The 24825-nt window shown below is 46.7% G+C and overlaps 1 protein-coding gene and 1 long non-coding RNA gene across 9 annotated transcripts in view; one reads left to right on the top strand and one right to left on the bottom strand.

Moving 5' to 3' along the window:
* The window catches only part of SEZ6L (seizure related 6 homolog like), a 188925-nt gene that overhangs the window by 70724 nt on the left and 93376 nt on the right, over positions 1 to 24825 (bottom strand). For all 8 annotated transcript variants that reach the window (XM_049101498.1, XM_049101499.1, XM_049101500.1 and 5 more), the window contains exon 2: positions 939 to 1652. In XM_049101498.1, coding sequence (XP_048957455.1) covers positions 939 to 1652 — 714 coding nt within the window. The remainder of the gene's footprint in view (positions 1 to 938; positions 1653 to 24825) is intronic.
* On the top strand, positions 17717 to 19476 carry LOC112676749 (uncharacterized). The gene is made up of 2 exons (XR_003146701.3): positions 17717 to 17909; positions 19083 to 19476. It is a non-coding gene; the product is annotated as an uncharacterized LOC112676749 (long non-coding RNA).

Here is a 24825-nt window from a genome sequence, read left to right as displayed (position 1 = left end):
CAGTGTCTGGGCGAAGCTCACACAGAGGGAGCAGGATTCAAACCCAGAGCTTACACTTTTTAGAGAGAGACCACGATGCTTTGGTCCAGAATACACCTATGATCAACAGCTGGTGTCTGTCTTCTCTGAAGGCAGGAAAGAAGACAGAATTAAGACTAGAACACAGAAGTGCATTTTATCAAGTCTGAAGGAGTCCATGTAATGGTCAAAGTAAAAGCACTTTGAGGGGTGCCTGCTGGCGCCGTGGTTGGGCGTCAGACTCTTGGTTTTGGTTTAGGGGTGGTGGTCTGGGGTCTTAAGATCAGCCCAGCCACAGGCTCCCTGCTCAGTGGGGAGCCTGCTTGACATTCTCTCTCCCCAGACGCCTGGGTGGCTCAGTGGTTGAGGGTCTGTCTTCTGCTCAGGTCATGATCCCGGGATCCTGGGATCAAGTCCTGCCTCGGGCTCCCCATGGGGAGCCTGCTTCTCCCTCTTCCTATATCTCTGTCTCTCTCTGTATGTCTCTCATGAATAAATAAGTAAACTCTTAAAAAAAAAAAAAGATTTCCTCTCTCCCATTCCCTCTGCCCCTCCTCACATGTGTGCACTCTCTCTTTCTCCCTCTTGAAAAACAAATAAACCTTTAAAAACAGCACTTTGAAAAAGCTAGGGCTTTTGGGCAGGTTAAAGGATTCTATTCCAAGTTGAAAAGGGTTTGAATCCCACTCGTTAGATGTGCAGCCTTGGGCAAATTGCTTGATTTCTCTGAGTCTCAGTTGTTTCATCTTTAAAATGGGGATATTAATTCCGAGCCACAGGTCAAGCTCACAGTCAGTGCTTAATAGGTGGTAAGTGATGGTGGGGCCTGGACCTGCCTGGCCCCCCTCCTGCCATTCCTTGCACATAATGGGTGCCCCATGGTTGCAGCAGGAGGACTGGGGGGTCTGGGGGCTGCATACCTGGGGCCTGCTCAGTCGTGATGACCGTGGTGGTGATGATGGTGGATGTCGTGGTCTCCTGGCTCTCCTCTGAGGCCGAGCCGGTCAGTTCATTCTCGCCTTTGTCCATCAAGGTCATGGGACTGGCATCCTCGGGGGAAGCGTCGGTGGCATCATCAGGCATGGCAGGCTCCCCGGGGTCCGGTCTCTGGGGGAGCGTGTGGGCCACATAGGGCTGCGAGGTGAAGGGGGAGATCTGCAGGGGTGCGGGCGTTGTGGGGACTGCACCTGCCTTCCGGTCCAGCCAGAGGGGCTCCTCGGAGGAGGCGGGCTCGGGGTCCCCCGGGGGGCGAGGCTTCTCGGTGGCAGAGGAGAGGAGCCCCAGGCCTGAGGACGCAGGCAGGGACACCGCCCTCTGGACGGCTGCTGTGGCCGTGGCTTTGGGCCGCAGCTGTTTCCTGGCTGAGTTCACCTGCTTGAGTGAGGGCAGCTTCTTCCCGGAGGGGAGGGCACGCTTGGTGGTGGCCTCCTCGGGCAGCAGCGTGGACAGGGCAGCCGAGGGGGCTGTCCCGTCCAGCCTCGGCTCTCGAGGATCTTCCCCCGACTGTGCCGGATTCGGAGGGGCCGTGGTCAATCTCTCTTCCAGGCTCTCTTTGCTCAGACTGCTGCTCCCCAGTGCTCCTGAGGGCAGAAGGGAAGCACCCGAAGGGCCAGCATCTCCTTCCCGGGGCACATCTGGGGAAGAGGGAAAAAGACACCTGTTAGCTTGGGGCCAGGGGTGGGGGGTTAGGTCCTCCACTTCCTGACTCAGGGGCCTAAGAAGGCACCCAAAGCTTGCCAAGAGGTCAGGACAGATATGGGGGCTGCCTTCTTGTCTCTCTCCTGACCCTCTCTCCCTCTGGTTCTCTCTCTCCTGCTCCCTTCCTGTCTTCTTTTTGCTGACCATGGAGCCTCATGGTTGATCCTGCCAAGGCCCCAGCTAAGCATTACGGTCACAGAAATCAAGTCCACAAGAGTCTCGAGTGCCAGTTGTATATGTACCGGAAGGCATAATAGGAAAGGAGAAATAATCATATTTAGTGCATTAGATGCTTAGAAAGAGAGAAGCTTTGCATGCTAACAGGGCAGAGACAATAGGCCTCTAACCCAGTCTGTGTGGCAGGACCACCATGCACAGTTGGGCAGGCTGTTCATTGCACAAGCATGTCCCACAAAGGCTGGGGGGGGGGGGGTTGTAACAAGCCCACACTCTTTTCTCCAAGCTGTGTGCCCTGGCTCAGGGCTATATTGTCCTAGGGTTGGGACAGGGGGCACTTTTTTTTTTTTATTACTAAATAATTAAAAATTGACCTTGTGGGTGACATAGAAAGATTTGAAGATTCAGAATCATGAGATAGGTTCAGGGCAGAGGGATTCAGGAAGAGCATGGAGGCCAGGCTGAGGGGAGCACAAAGGAGGAATACGAGGGGGAGCAGGTGGAGGGTGATTAGAGAGAAAGCTGGTGCGGTAGAGAGGTCGCAGGGCCAAGCCTTGGTGGGCACTGTATACCCTGCTAACTGTGATTTATTTTTGTCTTGAATGTAAACCCACCTAGTAATTTTATTTCATTATTATTTTTTAAGATTCTATTTATTTATTCATGAGAGACACACAGAGAGAGGCAGAGACATAGGCAGAGGGAGAAGCAGGCTCCCTTCAGGGAGCCCGATGTGGGACTTGATCCCAGGACCCCGGGATTATGACCTGAGCCGAAGGCAGATGCTCAACCACTGAGCCACCCAGGTGCCCCTCACCTCGTAATTTTAAACAATGGCTGGCCCCAGGAGCTGTTTGGCAGACTCATGTCTGAAATCAATTGCATTCACTTGACTTCTGTCAATTTCAAGCTGGCAAGTGGCTTTGACCTCCTCGAGCCTCAGTTTCCCTAGCTGTCAAATGGGGCTATGGCTCCCGTTGCGCAGGATCGTCATTGCTCAGTAGGTGTGTGTAAAGTATGCCTGCAGACGGGTACCTCCGGGTGCCTCACGTACGGTGAGCGCCCAGCACATGCCAGCTGCTGTCTCTGTCTTTGCGGCTGTCATTGCATTCGCACCCTTCAGTGGGAAACCGGAGCGGTCCGAGCATCCCCGATGATGATCTCCAGATAGAGAGGAATTACATCCTGGGATAGAAGCCCTGGGACTGATAGCTGTCCTTGTCGATTTTCTGCAGACAGACACTCACTCAGCCACAGTCTCCGGGCTCTTCAGTCCTGTCATTTAAATTTATTTCCACCGCCGTTGGAAAGGCTCATTTACTTTCACGGAGTCGGCGGCAGTGGCTTAATCTATATAGACTGCAACAGTTTGCAACTGGCATCGACAAATGTTCCTGTTGTGTCACATTGATTACCAGCCGGCGTGCGTTCCAGGCTCGGGGTTGTGCCAGGGCAGGAAGGGGCCTGGGGAGGACGGGGCATGTGTACATGTCCCGAAGGCAGATCAAGGTCATTCAGGGGCCAAGCAGGTTTCCTGGCCCAAGGTGGGAAGCATCAAGGCTTCAGAGTTAGACTCGGATTCGAATCCTGCCTTCGACATTCTCCAGCTACATGAGCCTGGGCAAATCCATTGAGCTTCTTCTGTGTAACAGAGGTACCCCGTCGACCTCACAGGATCAGATCAGACGTGGGTCTGCTTGATAGCTGTGCTTTTTGTGTTCACTGTCGCTTTTATTAAATGATTGATGCCGACCATCTCTGTAGACTGTGCAGTGCGAAAAAAGTGAAGGAGCAGAAAGAGAAGGGGACACCTGGCTCCCGACGCCTGCGGTGGTTCGATGTGCAGAGCTTGGATCACCAGGGGTTGGGGGACCCAGATGGTGCTCCTGCCTTGGCCACTACCCTCTAGCATAACTGTGTGGGTTTCATCTTCTCTCCATCTTCTCTGTCTGTGTCAAATGGGCAGCCACACTGGGTCACACTAGTCAGGTCTTGCAGCTCAGACTCTTGGTCTGCAGAGTGATCAGGTAATTGGCAATTATTCTTCGAGCCTTTTGTTAATCTGGCTAGAGAGGGCAGAGTGAGTGCTTCGATCCTGACGCTGGCTTGGGAGTTTTGTTGGGTCCCCTGGCTATATTAGTTTCTGCCAGTTCTTTGGCAAAAATGTCCCCTTGATCACGAGTGAGGGAGGTAAGGGAGGAGGAGTGAGGACAAATGGAAGAAAGCACGTCAGTGTGCCTCTGGCCATAATAATAGCAGTATTTATGACATTTCAGTTGGGATTGCTTTGTTGAGTGCTGCATATATGCCGGGCATGTGTTAAATGCTTTTTACCCACGACCTCATTTTATTTTTTTCTTGGCTTTTTAAGGGAAAAATTATTCCTATTTTACAGATGAGCAAAGTGAGGCTATGAGATGCTAAGTTAACCTTCCAAGGTCACACAGCAGAGCTGGGTTTCCAACCTCGGTTTTCCTGATGCCAAAGACCATGCTGGCAGCCCTGTTAAGACTGGGGGTATTGTTATCACTGAGCCTCTCCTCCTCAGCTTGAAGCAGTGTCCTCCTCCAAAGACTACCCTTCAACCCTCAGTTTTTTGCTTTGCTGCTGGGTGGGCTATTGTGTTCTTCAAATTCACCCACACGATGCCCTTCACCCCTCCATGAGTTCCTTGTTAAAATATGCATTTATAAGTCTCCCCTGCCAGACCCAAGACATCTAGATCTCCAGGGGTGGAGCTTGAAAGTGGAGCCAAAAGCCCCTCTGGTGACTCTTATCCTCAGAGTTATCAGAAAAGCTCAGTCTGGGGGCACCTAGGTGGCTCAGTGGTTGAGCATCTGCCTTCGGCTTGGGTCATGATTCTTGGGTCCCGGGATTGAGTCCTGCATCAGGCTCCTCACAGGGAGCCTGCTTCTCCCTCTACCTGTGTCTCTGCCTCTCTCTCTACATCTCTCATGAATAAATAAATAAAATTTAAAAAAAGAAAAAAAAGCTCGGTCTGGAACCTGTGACCTCGCCTGTGCCGGACTTTCTACACCTTCCTTGTTAGTTTTGCCTTCAAAGTGTTATAAGTTGGAGGCAGCAGGACCCCAGGTGTAGGTTAGGGCCACAGGTGATGACTCTTTCCAAGGCCTGTGATCTCCTCTGGCCACCCCATCACATCTAGGTCCAAACAAGCCCACGGGAGAAGGAGGGTCCATAATCAGCTTCCTCCCACAGACTCTGCCCTCAGCTCTGGGGTCCCCATGGTAAAACTGATGCTAACCATGGCAGCAATTAGGCCTTTTAGGAAATAAATCTGGCTGGGCTGAGTCAGCTCCTTCTCACCGAAAACCTAACTGCTAAGGGGATTTGGTATCCACTAGGTAAATTTCTCTCCCCGCCCCAAGGCGGCCTCCTCCTCCGGGCTCCCACGGTGGGATCTGGATGGTTGGCTCCAAACTCAAGGCCATGTTCAACACAGATGAGTGTCCGGCTGTGGTCTGCAATGTATGCAGCCTGAAGGTCTCCTTCTCAGGCAGGATGTTCCAGGGGAGCGGAACGCAAAACCAGGTCCCAGCAGGACCTAGTCAAAGTTGGATCCCAGGGCCTTCGAGATCCACAGACTTACTCACTCTCTCCACCAGGCTGGTGTTTCCCGGGGCCCCAGTGACCACTAGATTAAACTAACTGTTCTTTCTCAGACCGCTTACAAATTTCACTCATCCCAGTCACATCTGGCTGATTCTTCCTCTATCGTGTGCATTCAATGTCCCAATCCAGTGCTGCCCTTCAATTAACAGGCAACGGCTTTGGGCGCCGACTTTCTCTGTTGGTTGATACTCAGGATGAGAGAGTCAACTCTCTAGGGTTCGGTCCCTGCACTCTAGGAAGACAGACACACCTGATAACCGAATATGGATATTGAACAGAAGCGACAGAGCTTTCAGCAAATACAGAAGAGGCTGATCTCCCCATCTCCAGATGGAGTGAAGCACACTGAAGACCCCTGAGCATTTGTTCTGCCATCAAAGAAGAGGAGGGAGGGAGGCCTGGTGACTCAGTGGTTGAGCGTCTGCCTTTGGCTCAGGTCATGATCCCAGGGTCCTGGGATCGAGTCCCACATCCATCTCCCAGTAGGGAGCTTGCTTCTCCCTCTGCCTGTGTCTCTGCTTCTCCTTCTGTGTCTCTCATGAATAAATAAATAAGATCTTAAGAAAAAAAAGATAGGGAGGGAGCACCTCTCTCTTTCTCCCTCTCTAACTTTGATGAGAGAGACGGCGAGATTAGAATGAGAAGTATCCCCATTAAAGTCGAAAATGCACAATGCGCTCTGGAGCTGAGGGTTTGTGTCACAGATGCCCGGCAGCAGCAGAGTGGCGACAGCCTCTCACAGCGCGCGGCACAGGCACAGAGTGATGGGGCGGGAAGCGCAGGAAACCACAGCTGGGGAATGCGTCTGCTATAATATGCAGTGAAAAGAGCAAGATGTAAAATTCTATGGTGTGTATGAAAACGACTGGAACAACCAACTAAAACAAATTGTAAGGCAGGGCTGGTTTTTTTGTTTGTTTGTTTGGTTTTATTTTAAACTATACCAGACTTCACTTTTTAAAAAAATTTTTTAAATTAAATAAAAAAATTAAGTATAACTGACATACATTCTTCTCTTTGTTTCAGGTGTATCACATCTTTTTTTTTTTTGTATCACATCTTAATAATTCTATGCCTTCCTCAGTGCTCAGTGTGATAAATGTAGTCACTGTAATTTGTTACTATATATATTTATTTTACATATATACTATATACATACTATGTACTATATGCTATATATACATGCCAATATATATGTATGTGTGTATATATATAAATATATATATTTTTTAAACAGAGAGAGTGCAGGGGGAAGGGGCAGAGGCAGAGGGAGAGAGAGAACCTTCAGCAGCTTCCACACCCAGCTTGAGGCCCAACGTAGGACTTGATCCCTCGACCCTGAGATCATGACCTGAGCCAAAATCAAGAGTCAGACTTCACCATCCAGGCTCCGTTACAATATGACTGTAGGAATGGCACAAATTGGTGGCTCTGGTTACCTCTCTAGGTGGCATGGGTTTTCTTCCTTCTACTTTTTGGTATTTTCCAAAATGTGTCTAATAAATATTTAGTACTATTGTAAGTGAAAGAAAAATTTATGAAAAGAGCTGGGTTTAACGCTGTCCTTAGCATCTAGTGGTGGAGAGGCCGAGGGGAAGCAGACACACATTTGCTATCACAGAAGTACTCCATTCACTGAGTCATGGAGCTCTTTTGGGTCTCCAGGCAGGGATGATGATAATTCTTCCCTCATTGGACTGCTTACAGTGAGGACTTTGAGGAAGCAGGGCTGGCTGGTGCATCAGTTGATGTATTTTTGGTAAAGAGTACTATAAAAACGTTGGTAACTAGTCTAATCATCATTAATAATATCTGATTCAGTTGGTTTCTTGCACCTTCACATTCCTCAAGAAGAAATTGCCCAACAGGGACAAAATCAATAATTAAATATCACATCTTAAAGATTCAAAGGCTCCTAGAATTCATGGTTATAAACTGATCAGACTGGGGACTTGAGGTACAGAGGGGAAATAGGTTGCTAAGGGTCACCTGGTGTGTTATAAACAGTAAGAAGACAAGGCTAATTGGGGCTTGAAAAAAAAACCACACCAGAGCACATCAAACACAATAAAAAAAAACAAAACCAGGAACATCTGGACTGCCCCAAAGAATGTTGGTTATCCTATGCCATCTGTGTCTTTCTTTGTTGGGGGAAGAAGGGGTTGCCCTGTGAATGGTAGGATATTAAACAGCATCCCTGGCTTCTATTCACTTGGTACCAGTAGCAACCGCCACCCCCGCCCCTACTTGTGACAATCAAAAATGATTCCAGACATTGTCAAATGTCCCACCAGTGAGGACAAAATTGCCTCTGATCAAGGACCACTGGCACTGCCCACAGAACTGAGAGGACCTTCCCTCTCATTCCTGGAGCTCATTGGCTTTGTTTGACTCGTATTGTTGACTTTTAGGGTAGAGAAGATCTTAGCCTAATTCTCCTCTTCCAAATTAAGTTGAATTGAGTGAGGGCTGGGTTTCCTTCTCCTACTCACATTGATCATTCATTCATACATTCAGTGAGCACCTCGTATGTGCCTACACTGGGCCAGGCAACAGGCGCTGTCACTGAAAGGTCCACCTGGGGAACAAACATTTGGAACCGCTGAACACAACTCATTCCTTACAGCCGGGGAGGACCCAGCTCTCGTGGGTTACTCAGTCCTGCAGGAACAAGGATGCTCTGGTAGATTCATGGTGCTGATCTCACCTGGACTTCGAGCAGATTTTCTGGGGCAGAGAGGGCAGAGGCGGGTGGTGGGTGGGCTTGGGGGTAGTGGGGTTTCGTCTACTGCCTTAACGGCAGCCCTGTAACTGTGTGCCAGCATGCACAATACTGATACTCAGATGGTGATTTACACTCCAAAAACCGTATTGCCAGTTGTCATCTCATTCCCCCATGTAAACCATTCCGTCAGATTGGCATTTTCTTTTTCCCATTTTATAGATTAAAAATAAAAAATCAAGGTTCCGAGAGAGGAAGTGACTTGTCTCAGATTGAGGAGCAAACTGGGGTAGTAAGATATTTTCTGACATTGCTTCCTGGGCTCATTCCTCTTTCCCACACCCTAGAATATTTTTTCCCTCTAAATTAATTTTAAAATTAATTTAAAGAATAGGGGTGTCTGGGTGGCTCAGTCAGTCACGCATCTGCCTTTGGCTCAGGTCATGATCTCAAGGTCCTGGGATTGAGTCTTGCATTAGTGGGGAGCCTGATTTTCCTTCTCCCTTTGCTGCTCCCTCTGCTTGTGCTCTCTCACTCTCTTTCAAATAAATGATCAAAATCTTTAAAAGAAAAAAAAATCTTTAAAATAAGTGCCAGAATACTTGAAAGGTATGAAATCAAAAGTGTAAGCACTGCCCCTCCCTCACCCAGTCTGCCAATCCCGCCTTCTAAAGGGAATCAGTGTTAGTAGCATTTTGATTAATCTCCCAGTAAAATGTACTGATGTAAAAATAATAAGATTTTTTTTTTAACCTTAAAAGGTGTGGGGCAGGCTGGGTGGCTAAGCGGTTTAGCACCGCCTTTCAGTCCAGGACCTTATCCTGGAGACCCGGGATCGAGTCCCACATTGCGATCCCTGCATGGAGCCTGCTTCTCCCTCTGCCTGTGTCTCTGCCTCTCTCTCTCTCTCTCTCTCTCTGTGTGTCTCTCATGAATAAATAAATAAAATCTTTTTAAAAAATATCTTTAAAAAAGGTGTGTTAGCACAGAGGGGTGTGGGGCTGAAATCAGAATTGCTTGTGTTCCAGACTCAGCCCGCTGCTCACTGCCCATGAGATCCTGGGCAGTCACTTCTCTGGACCTCACCATTCTCGTCTACAAGGTGGGATCACACCAGTCTTACCTCTTAGTGGCGTTAGAGAGTAAAATGAAATCACGGGTATAAAGCACAGGACTCAGAGAGCAGCCTGACAGCCCTCATGAGCTCTGCTGTCACTTTCTATCTGAACATTCTCAGAGTTATTACATTGTGTATATTGCTCTGTCACTTACTGAGAAATGCATTTTGAAATATTTCAGTCACTCAAAGAGAGTTAAAGACTAAGGCAACAAATATCCATGTGTATACATCGTTAGCTTAAGAATCAGAATTCAACCTGTATGGCAAGGCCCCGGTTTGCCTTCCTACCATATGCTCCTTCTTCTTCGCCACCCCCTGGGAGTAACTACTGTCCTGAACGTGGCCTTCAGCATGATCATTATTATTATCACATTACTACTATTTGCTGTGTGCATCTATTTATCACACATCAACTTCTCTGAACACTGTGTGGCATGTTTTAAAGCTTAAATAAATCCTTCAGGGACACCTGGGAGGCTCAGTGGTTGGGTGTCTGCCTTCGGCTCAGGTCCTGAGTTTCACATCGGGCTCCCCGCAGGGAGCCTGCTTCTCCCTCTGTCTATGTCTCTGGCTCTCTCTCTCTGTGTCTCTCATGAATAAATAAACAAAATCTTAAAAAAATTCTTCAACACCCTGCTCTTTTTTCCCCTTTTTTCTTGCTCAGCCCTTGTTTTTTTTTTTTTTTTAAGATTTTATTTATTTATTCATGAGAGACACACAGAGAGAGGCAGAGACACAGGCAGAAGGAGAAGCAGGTTCCCTGTGGGGAGCCTGATGTGGGACTCAATTCTGGGGGATCATGACCAGAGCCCAAGGCAGATGTTCAACCACTGAGCCACCCAGGTGCCCCTTGTTCAACACTTTGTGAGGAGCATCCACATTGATAAGTGCAGTTTTGATTGACTTATTTTCACCACTGCATAATATTCCATTGCATTAGCATCCCACCACCAATCTTTCACTTAAAATCCATCATGATTATCTTTTCATGTCACTACCTACATGGTCTTTTCCTTTTTAAAAAAAATGGCTACATTAAAATATAAACATGTATTATTATTATTATTATTATTATTTTTAATTTATTTTTTATTGGTGTTCAATTTACTAACATACAGAATAATCCCCAGGGCCCGTCACCCATTCACTCCCACCCCCCGCCCTCCTCCCCTTCTACCACCCCTAGTTCGTTTCCCAGAGTTAGCAGTCTTTACGTTCTGTCTCCCTTTCTGATATTTCCCACACATTTCTTCTCCCTTCCCTTATATTCCCTTTCACTATTATTTATATTCCCCAAATGAATGAGAACATATAATGTTTGTCCTTCTCCGACTGACTTACTTCACTCAGCATAATACCCTCCAGTTCCATCCACGTTGAAGCAAATGGTGGGTATTTGTCATTTCTAATAGCTGAGTAATATTCCATTGTATACATAAGCCACATCTTCTTTTTTTTTAATTTTTTATTTATTTATGATAGTCACAGAGAGAGAGAGAGAGAGAGAGAGGCAGAGACATAGGCAGAGGGAGAAGCAGGCTCCATACACTGGGAGCCCGACGTGGGATTCGATCCCAGGTCTCCAGGATCGCGCCCTGGGCCAAAAGCAGGCACCAAACCGCTGCGCCACCCAGGGATCCCAAGCCACATCTTCTTTATCCATTCATCTTTCGTTGGACACCAAGGCTCCTTCCACAGTTTGGCTATCGTGGCCATTGCTGCTATAAACATCGGGGTGCAGGTGTCCCGGCGTTTCATTGCATCTGTATCTTTGGGGTAAATCCCCAGCAGTGCAATTGCTGGGTCTTAGGGCAGGTCTATTTTTAACTCTTTGAGGAACCTCCACACAGTTTTCCAGAGTGGCTGCACCAGTTCACATTCCCACCAACAGTGTAAGAGGGTTCCCTTTTCTCCGCATCCTCTCCAACATTTGTTGTTTCCTGCCTTGTTAATTTTCCCCATTCTCACTGGTGTGAGGTGGTATCTCATTGTGGTTTTGATTTGTATTTCCCTGATGGCAAGTGATGCAGAGCATTTTCTCATGTGCGTGTTGGCCATGTCTATGTCTTCCTCTGTGAGATTTCTCTTCATGTTTTTTGCCCATTTCATGATTGGATTGTTTGTTTCTTTGGTGTTGAGTTTAAGAAGTTCTTTATAGATCTTGGAAACTAGCCCTTTATCTGATATGTCATTTGCAAATATCTTCTCCCATTCTGTAGGTTGTCTTTGAGTTTTGTTGACTGTATCCTCTGCTGTGCAAAAGCTTCTTATCTTGATGAAGTCACAATAGTTCATTTTTGCTTTTGTTTCTTTTGCCTTCGTGGATGTATCTTCAAAGAAGTTACTGTGGCCGAGTTCAAAAAGGGTGTTGCCTGTCCAATTTTCCCAGCACCATTTATTGAAGAGACTGTCTTTCTTCCAATGGATAGTCTTTCCTCCTTTATCGAATATTAGTTGACCATAAAGTTCAGGGTCCACTTCTGGGTTCTCTATTCTGTTCCACTGATCTATGTGTCTGTTTTTGTGCCAGTACCACACTGTCTTGATGACCACAGCTTTGTAGTACAACCTGAAATCTGGCATTGTGATGCCCCCAGATATGGTTTTCTTTTTTAAAATTCCCCTGGCTATTCGGGGTCTTTTCTGATTCCACACAAATCTTAAAATAATTTGTTCTAACTCTCTGAAGAAAGTCCATGGTATTTTGATAGGGATTGCATTAAACGTGTATATTGCCCTGGGTAACATTGACATTTTCACAATATTAATTCTGCCAATCCATGAGCATGGAATATTTTTCCATCTCTTTGTGTTTTCCTCAATTTATTTCAGAAGTGTTCTATAGTTTTGAGGGTATAGATCCTTTACATCTTTGGTTAGGTTTATTTCTAGGTATCTTATGCTTTTGGGTGCAATTGTAAATGGGATTGACTCCTTAATTTCTCTTTCTTCAGTCTCATTGTTAGTGTATAGAAATGCCACTGACTTCTGGGCATTGATTTTGTATCCTGCCATGCTACCGAATTGCTGTATGAGTTCTAGCAATCTTGGGGTGGAGACTTTTGGGTTTTCTATGTAGAGTATCATGTCATCTGTGAAGAGGGAGAGTTTGACTTCTTCTTTGCCAATCTGAATGCCTTTAATGTCTTTTTGTTGTCTGATTGCTGAGGCTAGGACTTCCAATACTATGTTGAATAGCAGTGGTGAGAGTGGACATCCCTGTCTTGTTCCTGATCTTAGGGGAAAGGCTCCCAGTGCTTCCCCATTGAGAATGATATTTGCTGTGGGCTTTTCATAGATGGCTTTTAAGATGTCGAGGAATGTTCCCTCTATCCCTACACTCTGAAGAGTTTTGATCAGAAATGGATGCTGTATTTTGTCAAATGCTTTCTCGGCATCTAATGAGAGGATCATATGGTTCTTGGTTTTTCTCTTGCTGATATGATGAATCACATTGATTGTTTTACGGGTGTTGAACCAGCCTTGTGTCCCAGGGATAAATCCTACTTGGTCATGGTGAATAATTTTCTTAATGTATTGTTGGATCCTATTGGCCAGTATCTTGTTGAGAATTTTTGCATCCATGTTCATCAGGGATATTGGTCTGTAATTCTCCTTTTTGGTGGGGTCTTTGTCTGGTTTTGGAATTAAGGTGATGCTGGCCTCATAGAACGAATTTGGAAGTACTCCATCTCTTTCTATCTTTCCAAACAGCTTTCGTAGAATAGGTATGGTTTCTTCTTTAAACGTTTGATAAAATTCCCCTGGGAAGCCATCATTATTATTTTTTAAGCCCCAACATGTGGCTTAAATTCCCTACCCTGAGTCAAGAGTTGTGTGCTCCACTGACTGAGCCAGCCAGGTGCCCCTCAACGTATATGTTATTGAGCCAGGCTCCTATAAATTAATATTTAGGTTGTTGCCTTTCTCCTCCCAAATAACACTGCAATAAATATAATACTGCAACAAATGCATCTCTTTGGTGAACATGTCCACCTAATTCTTTAAGAGAGTGTCCTAGAAGTTGCATTGATCATCCAGATGGTTTATGTATTGAAATTTATTTATTTATTTTTTTACATTAAAAAATTTAAATTCAATTTGCTAGCATATGTATTTAAATTTTTAAAAAGATTTTTTAATTTATCTATTCATGAGAGAGAGAGAGAGAGAGGCAGAGACACAGGCAGAGGGAGAAGCAGGCTCCATGCAGGGAGCCCGATGTGGGACTCGATCCTGGGTCTCCAGGATCATGCCCTGCACTGAAGGCAGCGCTAAACTGCTGAGCCACCCGGGGCCGCCCTGTATTTAAAATTTTGATTGACACTGAAAAATTACCTTCCAGAAGAACCTGAACCTATGTAGCCTGCTGCCAACTCCACCCAAGAGTGCTGTTGCTCTCCAGCCTTGTCAAGATCTCACTGATATTTCGGTGACCTTCAGCTAGAAGGCCTGAGCTGGAATGTGGGGCCTCTGGACCCAGGCACGGTGTCCTTCTAAAGTGTCCCCTGCCCCGGTGGTTTGAGGTACTCTCTGGCCTTCTCCAGTTGCTCCTAAAGCTGTGCCCAAAGTCTGCCTGGACCTTTCTTTTCCCTCTCACCACATCTTTACTCAAGAGCATCCAGCAAGCCCACTTTAGGATGCTTCACTGGTCCACCTTACAACAGCCGGAGTTTAGGGAACAGATCAAGCCAGTGATTGGTGGCCAATGAAGGCTAGGAAGAATGTGTGGTCGCAGAGGGTTCAGAGCAAAAAGGGAATCCATCTGAACTGCAACAGATTTGTAGGTCAATGGGCTGCATGGTCGGAGGGCCACCTATGGTCGTGACACCCACTGCAATGGTACAAAGCGTTCATAATACAAAGTAGCGTTGGAGGTAACAAAAGTCTGGAGATGAGGTACCTGTCCATCTACTGGTGGCAGGTTACATGATCGCAGAAGCCCGCACTGGGATACACACAGGGTTCAAAGGAATGAGATGAAGTCATTGGCGAATAACATGGAGAATAATCTGGCGAGAATGTTCAAAATTACAAATACATCTCTCCTTTGACTCCACAAGCCCGCTTTGGGGAATTTATTCCGCAGAGGGATGTTTGCCCACATTCAAAATGATGTCGTGCAGGGTTAAGCAATGCTGTGCTGTTTGTAGTAGCAAAAGACTCGAAGGCTTATTTTACTCGGCATAATACCCTCCAGGTCCATCCACGCCAATCGGAAAAAGACAAATGTTATATGGTCTCTTTCATTTGGGGAATATAAAAACTAGTGAAAGGAAATAAAGGGAATGGAGAAAATGAGTGGAAATATCAGTGAGGGTGACAAAACATGAGAAACACCTAACTCTGGGAAATGAACAAGGGGTAATGGGAGGGGAGGTGGGCGGGAGGTTGGGGTGACTGGGTGATGGGCACTGAGGGGGGAACTTGGCGGGATGAGCACTGGGTGTTATGCTATATGTTGGCAAACTGAACTCCAATTAAAAAAAAAAAAGACTCGAAGGCAAATCAAATATCCACCAGCAGGGGTTAAATTCATCAGGGAACATCCAGACAGAGTGCTATGCAGGGGTAAGAAAAGAGTGCGGAAGCTCTCTGTGGTCCGAAGAGGAGAGGTGGCCAGTTTCTGTTGTATTAAAAAGCAATGTGTGTAGAGTTTGCTGCCTGTTGTGTAAAAACGGTGAGAGAAAATAAGGCTTTATGCGTCTGCCTTTCCTACTGTGTGCGTAAAGAAACTTTGAGAGGAGGCCCAGGAATCAAATTATGCTGGTTATAGGGGACGTGGGGTGTTGGAAATAGGATGAGGTCTAAGGGTGGGAAGGAGAATTTTCATTATATATCTTTTCACAGATCCATACCTATGCATATATGTGTGTAGGTACATATACATATATAGGTGTATGCATGTGTGTCTACACAAATAAAATATTACCTGTTCAAAAACCATGTAACTGAAAAATAACAAAAAGAATGGCAGAGCTGTGTGCCAACACAATTCAGTATCAAGTGGGAAAAAAATCTAGGGAGAATAGCGGATACAGTCGGTCTCGTGTGAGTGGGAGGGATGGATTTGAACAAGGTAATGGGACTGCCTTTTCAGAGCAGGACTGGGGCTTGGGACTGCAGGGACAATCACATTTTATTGCACGTCATTTTACACAGTGTGATTAATTTGCAAAGTGTATGCTATTTTTATTGCAATAATAATTAGCAATAATAGTTAATAATAATGATGAACTCCCTGACGTTTGTCACACCAGGTTCAGAGGAGGCAGAGAATAAGCTCCGGCTTTTCTCAGGGTTTCTAACTGCTCTTGAACTTCCACAGGAGTCTCTCCAGACTTCTTTACTTGTCTACTGCTGCCTGGGAACCCCAAGTCAAAGTCACTTGGGGAGGACAGAGTATAGATGTCCAGCTGTGGTCTGCAGCCCAGATTCACCAGTAATTAAGCTGATCCCATTTGGCTCTTTGTGTCTATTTGCCAGTTGGTTAAAATCAGAGGAGAAAATTGAGGAGGTGAGTGACCATGCCTCCTCCCCTCCTCCTCCTGCTGACTAATTAAAGTCCAGAGTCTCAGGAGAACTGTTTTTTCCTTTTTTAAAGGTTTTATTTATTTATTTGACACAGAGAAAGAGAGAGAGAGCACAAGTAAGGGGAGCAGCAGAGGGAGAGGGAGAAGCAGATTTTCCGCTGAGCAGGGAGCCTGATGCGGGGCTCGATCCCACGATTCAGGATCATGACCCGAGCTGAGGTCAGACCCTTAACTGACTGAGCCACTAGGAGCCTCTCAGGAGAACCTTCTAATGGGTCTCACTGTCTTGTTTATTTTACTCAGGTTAAGCACAGGTAAGCTGGACCTAGCACATTTGCCCCTCTAGGGTGTACTGCTTTTGCAGTTAGATCAGATGGTCCCTGGTGGTTCTCCACCTTTGATAAAACAGATTGGAATCATCCTATATAGGTAGGCCATCAGCCACAGCAGATTTCCTGTCACATCTCCAAAACTCAGTCCTCAATCAGGATTTGTACTAGATGAGCCCTTGGAAAGGAGCAAATTACCAGATTTTTAAAAAACATGTTGTTTATTTATTTATTTGAGACAGAGAGAGAGAGAGGGAGAGAGAGAGAGTGAGCAAGCAGAGGGAGTGACAGAGGGAGAGGGGGAGGCAGAGAATCACAAGCAGACTCTGTGCTGAGCGAGGCGTCCGACTTGGGGCTTGATCTCAGGACCCTGAGATCATGACCTGAGCAGAAACCAAGAATCAGACTCTTAACTGACTGAGCAACCCAGGCACCCCCTAAATGATCAGATTTTGTGTTTTAAGTTGTTAGAAAATCATTTGGGGTGGATGGGTAGTACTTTTAAGGCATAAAAATCAGATCATGAAATCTCCAAAATCCATCAATAGCTTCCCACCATGCTGAGAATAATATTAAAACTCCCTTCAATGAGCTACAAAGCCTTTTGGATTCTGGCCTTGGAACCCTTTCTCCAAAATCACCTGTTACCATTCCTTCCCCTCAAACTATAGTATGACCACACATACTTTTTTTTTTTTTTTCCTATTCCTTAACCTTCCAAATTCATCCTGTTTCTCAGGGCCTTTGCATGTGCTGTTCCCACTGCCTCAAATTTTCTTGTGTGTTATCTTTGTTTGGCTGGCTGCCTCTGGTCATTCAGGTCTCAGATCATCTTCTTCAAGACACCTCCGTCTCATCACTCTCTGTCTCACTTTCCTCAGAGTGCTTACCACAAACAGAACTACTGATGATGTGTTTCCTTATTCCTTGTCTGTCTCCACGAAATGGTCCACACTTAGGCAGCAGTAACAAAGTTGGGACAGGTAAAGCATCCTTTTTTTTTTTTTTTTGGCAAAGCATCCTTAATCTTTGGTTTCCTATAGTGCCCATTTGGCAGCCAATGAATATTGAGAGGAGGGACAAGAGAAAGGATGCCTTGGGTGCATTTAGCAAGTGCTTAGGAGCTAATGAAATTTCCTTCAAATCCAGAAATTCCAGAATTCTGGAGGTGGCTTGTATGGGTGGTGGGGAGCAAGGTGCAGACATTACTATCAGAAGACCAAGTGCTCAGGCTCTATCCTGGTGAAGGCTACTATGGTCCAGTCCTCAGCCTTCTTATGGATCAGCTGTCTTTAGCTCCTTCCTTGTTACCCAATTTTCTCCTCAAGATGAACATGGAAAGATGTCTATTCTGTCCTCCTTCCATCTGGATGTGAGTTAACTGGCAGAGAAATGGGTGGCCGAAAAGAGGGAGGAGGCTGGCGTCATTGACTGACCATTTGTGACTCAACCCTTCCATTATGAGGGCATAGGAAAAGCCCGAGACTCCCAGCAGATGGTGGCAGGAAGGGAAACTGAGTCCCCAAAGCAAAACCCTACTGGATTCTCCCCTAGGCAGCTCCCCCTCTGTGGGAAAGGAGGCAGGAGAATCCCCTCAATATGGGATCAACCTAACCAAGATCTAGCAACTGTCTTCATCAGGCTCAGACATCCATCACTCTGAAAAAAAGTCACCAAAGGTGATTATTTATGGGGGCACTGTGTTGTCAGGAAATGTCCAAGGCTGGCCAGATCCCACCAGCAATCAGGCACCAGGGTTGAGTGGGGGACTTGGATGAGCTCAGTTTTTCATTTTTACAATGCACCAAAGAACCTCAGTCCGAGCACCATGAGAGAAGTAAAGATGGCAAGTTGTATCTTAAAATGACATTTTTAGATAACCTTTATTCCCAAAGCTGTGGTTATTAAAACCTTGGTATTCTCCTGGACTTTCGTTTGCAACTGCAGCCCATTCGATCCGTAGCACCCATGGGGATCTTTCTAAACCACCCCCTATCCAGGGCCCAGTGGGTCCTCCTTGCATTTATTCTTCTTCCCTTGATTCATAACACTACGAAAGAGGTCAGCCACAGTGTTAATCACACTATCATACTTGGCTGGCTTCTTTCTTATCTTCTCTGCTAGAAGTAAGTTTCTTGAGGAGAGTGGTCGCTTCTGCCTTGCTCATCACTGCCTGCCTAGGACCTATCCCATGGCCATGGATCTGATACCCACTAGGCCCCTCACAAATATCTCTCTAATGAACCATGGATATGCCTGCAGTATTGGTTGAGAGCAGACTCTGTTAGAGAAGTTCACCTCTTTTTTTAAAAATAGATTTTATTTATATATTTGAGAGGGAGAGAGAGAGCAAGCACAAGCAGGGGGAGCAGCAGGGAGAGAGGGGGAGGGAGAAGCAGTCTCCCCACTGAGCAAGGATCCTGATGCAGAGCTCAATCTCAAGACCCTAGGATCATGACCTGAGCCGAAGGCAGACGCTTCACCAACTGAACCATCCAGGTGCCCCAAGAAGTCCACCTCTTTAAGAGGGACTGTAGATTAGTAGACTACATTACTGGCTATCATAAAACTGAATCTATGCTAAACTTAATCCTCGATAAATATACTTGGCTTATGATATGTCTGGAGAGATGTTCTAGGTGAATGTACACACCTAGGTGTTCTAATTGCAAAACACGATTCCATCACGGTGCAAGCAGAGAGCCTGAGGACAGCCCATCCCTATAAATCCCATAGTTTGCTCCAACAACGGGGGGTGGGGGGGGAACAGAAGCCCACATGGTGAGTTTACTTGTTGCTGTCTTTTTTTTTCTGGCTCTGCCCACGATGCCACGGTCGTATGGATGGAGGAGATGTCGGAGCAATGTGTGCATCACTCAGGAGGGCCCACCAAACTGCACCGACAGCTGACACACCAAGTCTGCTGCCCAAACCTGGGGACTGCAAGGGACTTGCAGGGGTGTTAAAAGGGCCAGCTTATATAGGAAAGAACACTCTTTCAGTGTCTCGGCTACGAGACTAATTATCTATAATTGTCCTCTGTGAGCTGGCTTCTTCCCCATGAATGGGCCTCCTTTGTAACTCGTGTTGGGTTCAGAAAGCCTTGAAAATTCTTTTATGTCCAGTTGCCTCTCATCAGAGCAGTGGCTGGGCGGTACGTCCCTCTTCTCTGTGAATGAGCCCGGATAGCAGTTGGCACAGGGGTGCCATCCTGCCTTTGTACCTTTAACAATCCGATTAACTGTGGCTGACGGCAGTGCCAACTGATTAGCATTTAAACACTTGTCTCCCTTCCCACCTCCGTCCCCCACCCACCAAACTCCATTCATGTCTCATGGTGCGACTTTCTGATTTCTCACTGATGGTAGTCGGGAGGGGGAGAGATATGTGGCGTGATTTACTTGCAATTTCTTTGCGTACCAGAAAATCAGTGAGTCACTGGGACGAGGGCTGGGAGACAGAGGCACGAGCCCACTCAGATAGGAACCCCATGGTGGGAAATCTATCTAGAGTCAATTACCTATCTACTCGCATAGACACATATAATACTGGGGGATGAATCCAGATGGTCCTCAAGTGAGTTTAAAAGACATCATGAGTAAGTTTACAACGTCTTTTCACCTGTTTGCTCAGATTCCCAGACAAGAATAAAGAGCAGAGCAGACTGGCATCCTGGGATGCTTATGGGGACATGCTTGGAGGTGGAGAAGGTGGGAAGACTGGTACACCTGGTCTTGGGAACTGGTGTTGACATCAAATTGCTATGTGGCCTTGAGCAAATTCCATCTCTCAAAGCCTTGGTTTCTGGCTTTGTAAAATGAGGGCAGTGATCTTTGCCTGGTCAACCTTAAAGAGACAAAAACTGGGGAGTGGAGGGGAGGAGTTGTGTGTATGACCAAGTTCTGAGATGCTTAAAGCACTTTTACAACCTTGAGGCTCACTTGGTTTCTTTTAAGAGGTGAGGGTGGTCCTCTCTTCAGACAGAACCTGGACAACAGTGGCTTTATTTGCTGGAGCCAAATAAAACATGCTCGTGGCTTCACCTGCATCATTGAAAATTTTCTTTTCCTGAGAAGTGTCTATTTTTATCTTCATTGTAAGGATGGGGAAGTGCTGGTGAGTGGCAAAGCCAGGATTTGAACTAGGGCTGTCTGACCTCCAAACCCATGTCCCAGTGAGGCGGGAAACAGGCTGTATGTTTAGTCTGGCTGGCCCCCGAATCCTAGCCTGGAGTGAATGCTGAGTGCTGCCCAGGAACAAACTAGCACAGGATCTGCTTCAGCTGTGAGATCCCCAGAGATAAAGGAGGACCCCCAACCATGCCCCATGGGTAACAGAGAGCCAGATGCTCCTCCTGAGGACTGGATTGTAGAGAAAAATAAGAGAATAACTTTATCAAAGGCAGATCCCAAAGGTAAGGGAGCTGGCTTAACATACCTGTTTTAGAGATGGGTATGGCCCGAGGTTCAAAGGGGAAGGGTCTGATCAGGAAGGTCAGGATTCTTCAGTGACTCTCTCTATGCACTTTGGTCAAAGTGTGTTTTCATCTCTGAGCCTCAGTTTTATCTGCTGCATAGTAGAATAATTTCTTGAAACAAAAGCTTCAGTGGAATGACAATCTCTACTTGTGCAGTAAAGGATTCACTCAGCAGTTTGGGATTGTCCACACCCTGCACATTTTAAAGAAAGGTTTGGTGCTTGCCCCCATGCCTGGGAGGGAACCTCAAAACCCTTGGAATAATCCTGCCTGATAGGAGGGTCTTTATTTACGTGGAGGCATTGGGCCCCTCCTGATACTCTATGCTAACAGCATGATTTATGGGTGGCAACCTTGGGCTTGGCATCAGTTTGACCTCTAGGGGACCTGGAGATTAACGTTAGCCACATGGGTGGTCAGTCATGCCTGTGTGATCAACCCCCAGTGGGCACCCTGGACACCAAAGCTCGGGTGAGCTCTCTTGGTTGACCATACTCTGTGGATGATACACAGTACCTCATGCTGAAAGTCCGGGCTGTCCGCCGGGAGAGGACACAGGGATGTCCACTGGGAGAGGACAACTGAGGATGTATGCCTGGCCTCTCCCAGACTCTGCTCTCTAGGCTTCTTCTCTTTGCTGATTTTAGTTTGGATCCTTTCACTGTAATAGACCAGACCTCTGGGTTTGACGGCTTTTCTGAGTTCTGTGAGTCCTTCCAGCAAATTATTGAACCTGGTGGTGGTCTTAGGGAGCACCGAACCCCCCAATCAACCACAAATGGGGCCATATGGATTGAATTGGGATGGAGGAAGGGGTCTGAGAGCTGCCCTCTGAGGCATCTCCTTTCCTGAGCCACCTTTGACGAGGATGATGATGGTGGTAGTGGTGATGTTGGGGACTGATGGTGGCTAAGTGCCTGCTGCAAGCCAGCTCCTGTACTAAACGCTTTTACATTTACTCCTCTCAACAGCCCTGGGAGTGGGTCATATTATTATCCACATTTTACAGATGAGAACACTCAGACCCCCAAAAATTTGGTCTCTTGCTCAAAGTAACACAACTAGTGGCTGGTGGAGTTGGCAGTGGAACATAATGTGTAAATCACAGGACAAGATGGGCAAGATATCCCTTCCAGATCTGATGTCCCATGGACATGTGATTCTAAGGGATTATTTATCTTTTGGGGCCATGGCTGAGAATTCTAGGGTTTGGGGGAAGAAATGGTTTCTGCTTATCCCCACTTCTTCGCCACTCTCTCAGGTGATTTCCTCCATGCCAGGTGTACACCTGCTACCTTCTGGGCCAGCTTCAAGGGGGGACTTGGGTGCCAAATAGGAGAAACTGTTCCATTCTATTCCACTCATCCCATCCTATCCTATCCCATATCACCCATCCCATCTACCCCACCCCATCCCATCTCATCCCATCATGTATTGGGCACGTGCTGTGTTGGGAGACTACAAGGATGCACAACACATCGTCTCTACCCTCAGCCTCTACAGGTCAAGATTCTCACCAGGCAGATGAGTTCAGTGCATCCCGGGGAGCAGCTTGGCACCACTGAATGACAAGCCTCAGGCCCCTCCATTCTTTAACTCCTGGTCCTTGATGTCTGCCTCTTGGAGTTCAGCCAGCCTCTGCCCAGAGCCTAACGAGCTCGTATAGCCAACAAGAACAATGCCTCGGGTGTGTGTGGGCCTGAGGCCGAGGAAGTGCACAGAGCATCCCTTCACTCCCTGGCCCGCCTGGTGGGCAGGTGGTGGGTGTGGGGCTTGGGGGAAGTGCCGGAGGGGGCGGATTTGGCGGTCCTCAGAGTGGCCATTATCAGTCCCCTGGCCCAGCAGAGACTACACAGAGCGCCTCAGTGTCCCAGCGCCCACCTGGCCCCCTTTGCAGGCACCCTGCCTGCACACATTGGCACTGGGCCATCTCACTGGAGTGGGGGGAAGGATGTCCTTTGATTCATCAGCAGCCAATGCTGCCAAGGTTGGCTCTGCACACGTGGGGCTTGAGATGCAGAGAAAGAGACGCAGAGAGATGAAGAAGGAAAGACAGCCATCTCCCTTACAAGCCAGAACCTCGGCTTCACTCACAATGTCACTAGTAAGTTTTACATAATGACAACAACAGCTACCCTTTCGAAGCCTACGATGTGCTAAGTGGTTCCATGCACCGGCTCATTTAAGCCTCAGAATGACTCCAGGATACAGGGACTGTTTTCCCATTTTGCAGTTGAGAAAAACAGAGGCTCAGAGGAGGAAATCCATTCACCCAGGAACAGACTGGAAGACAGTGGTGGAACTGGGATTCAAACCCCCACCTGTCTGATATACAAGGCCCTTATCATCCCGCTTTACTGCATCCTACATATCATTCAGCACATTCTAAATACGTGATTTTTTTTAAAGATTTTATTTATTTATTTAGTTATTTTCTGTGGGGAAAGGACAGAGAGAGGAGAGAGAGAGAGAACCTTTAAGCAGACTCCTCGCTGAGTGCGGAGCCCGACGCGGGGCTCAATCTCACGACCCTGAGATGGTGACCTGAGCCAAAACCAAGAGTTGGACATTCAACCAACTGTACCACTCAGGCGCCCCAATATGTGATCTTAATTTTCTCAATAGCAATTCATTGATTCATCCATGCTGTCCTACAGTCATTCAACAAATACTCCCTGAGAACCCGTGAGGGGCCAGGCACTGTGCTAAGCAACGTAGAAGCAGATATAAAATACATTGGCAACACCAGTCCCTGTTCTCAGAGTGGGTGGCAATGGAAGTGGGGGAAGAACTCCAGACCCCCTACCTTTATCTCCCAGGCACCTGTGCCTGTCTGAGCCTGTGGGATTGGGGCAAGCGGTGCCCTGAGACTTGTCCTTTACCTCTCTGCTTGGGGAGGCTGAGATTTATACTTGGCATAAGAGAACCAGATGCAGTCTGGCCAAGTGATAACAGAACTCAGGCTTCTTGTGTGCAACCTCCAAAGTGGGGGGATGTCACGGAGACCATACTTAGAGCCTCTTGGTCCCAAACACACCTTTTAATAATATCTCATAAGCTTTTATTGGAGTATAATACACGGATGGAAAGGTCCACTCAATCGTAAGTGTACAGCTTGATGAACGTTCACAAACTGGACACAGCCATATAATAAGCAACCAGATCAGTCAGCAAAACACTGCCAGCACATCCTCTCCATCTTCTGGTCACACACCCCTCAAGGAGATCTTTATATTGCTTTCTATCGTTTGAGGATTCCTTTTGGCTGCTTATGAATTCACTGGATAATTACGCAGCATGTTCTCTTTTGCATCTGGCTTCTTTCTCGCTCTTTATATTTGTGAGATTTATCTGTGCTGATCCATGCAGTGATGGCTCATTCCCTTTTTTATTGCTGCAAAGTATTCTATGTTACGACTATACCACAATTTTCCCGTTCTACTGATTATGGCCATTTGACCTGCTTCCAGTTTGGGGCTATTGTGAATAGTACAACTGCAAACACTTTATTACATGGATTATTTTTATTTTTATTTATTTCTTGGTGCACACGTATACCTACTTCTTTTGGGTATATTCCCAATAGAGTGCCGGCTACACAGCATGGCATGTTCATCTTTAGTAGACACTGCCAGAGTTTGAGTACAAATCTTCCAATTTTGATGATAAATCTGTCCAGCTGCTTTCCTACAATGCAGTAGCTAGCAGACTGGCAGAGACCTAATGTTGTTTATATAAATACTAATAATAATGACTATTTTTACTGCTGTTCTGTTGTTCCTACCCTCCAAGGACTTGGGAATAAAGACACGTGCTAAGCACCAAATGAAGGGTTTGTACAAAAACCTGAACCAAGCGAATATCCAAAGAGGGCAATCAGACAATATTCCAATATCAATTTCCATTTTCCAAGGGTCGACCGGTCACGTTTCATCCTCATTTTGGTATCCGGATCATCAGTGGACACTTCATTACATCCTTGGATGGGGATCAGTCTCCTTTAACTAAGCATGAAATGAATCCAGGGGGCTGGGCTGTAATTCAAAGTCGCTTGCCCATGGAAAGGGGCAGGAAGGTGGGTGGGGGTAGACAGTCCACATGGGGAGGAGCTGCAAGCG

The sequence above is a fragment of the Canis lupus genome, chromosome 26, assembly GCF_003254725.2.
Source record: "Canis lupus dingo isolate Sandy chromosome 26, ASM325472v2, whole genome shotgun sequence".
In the NCBI taxonomy this organism is placed as follows: domain Eukaryota; kingdom Metazoa; phylum Chordata; class Mammalia; order Carnivora; family Canidae; genus Canis; species Canis lupus.
The sequence above is the reverse complement of the archived record's forward strand: the minus strand, read 5'-3'. Positions and strand labels throughout refer to the sequence as shown.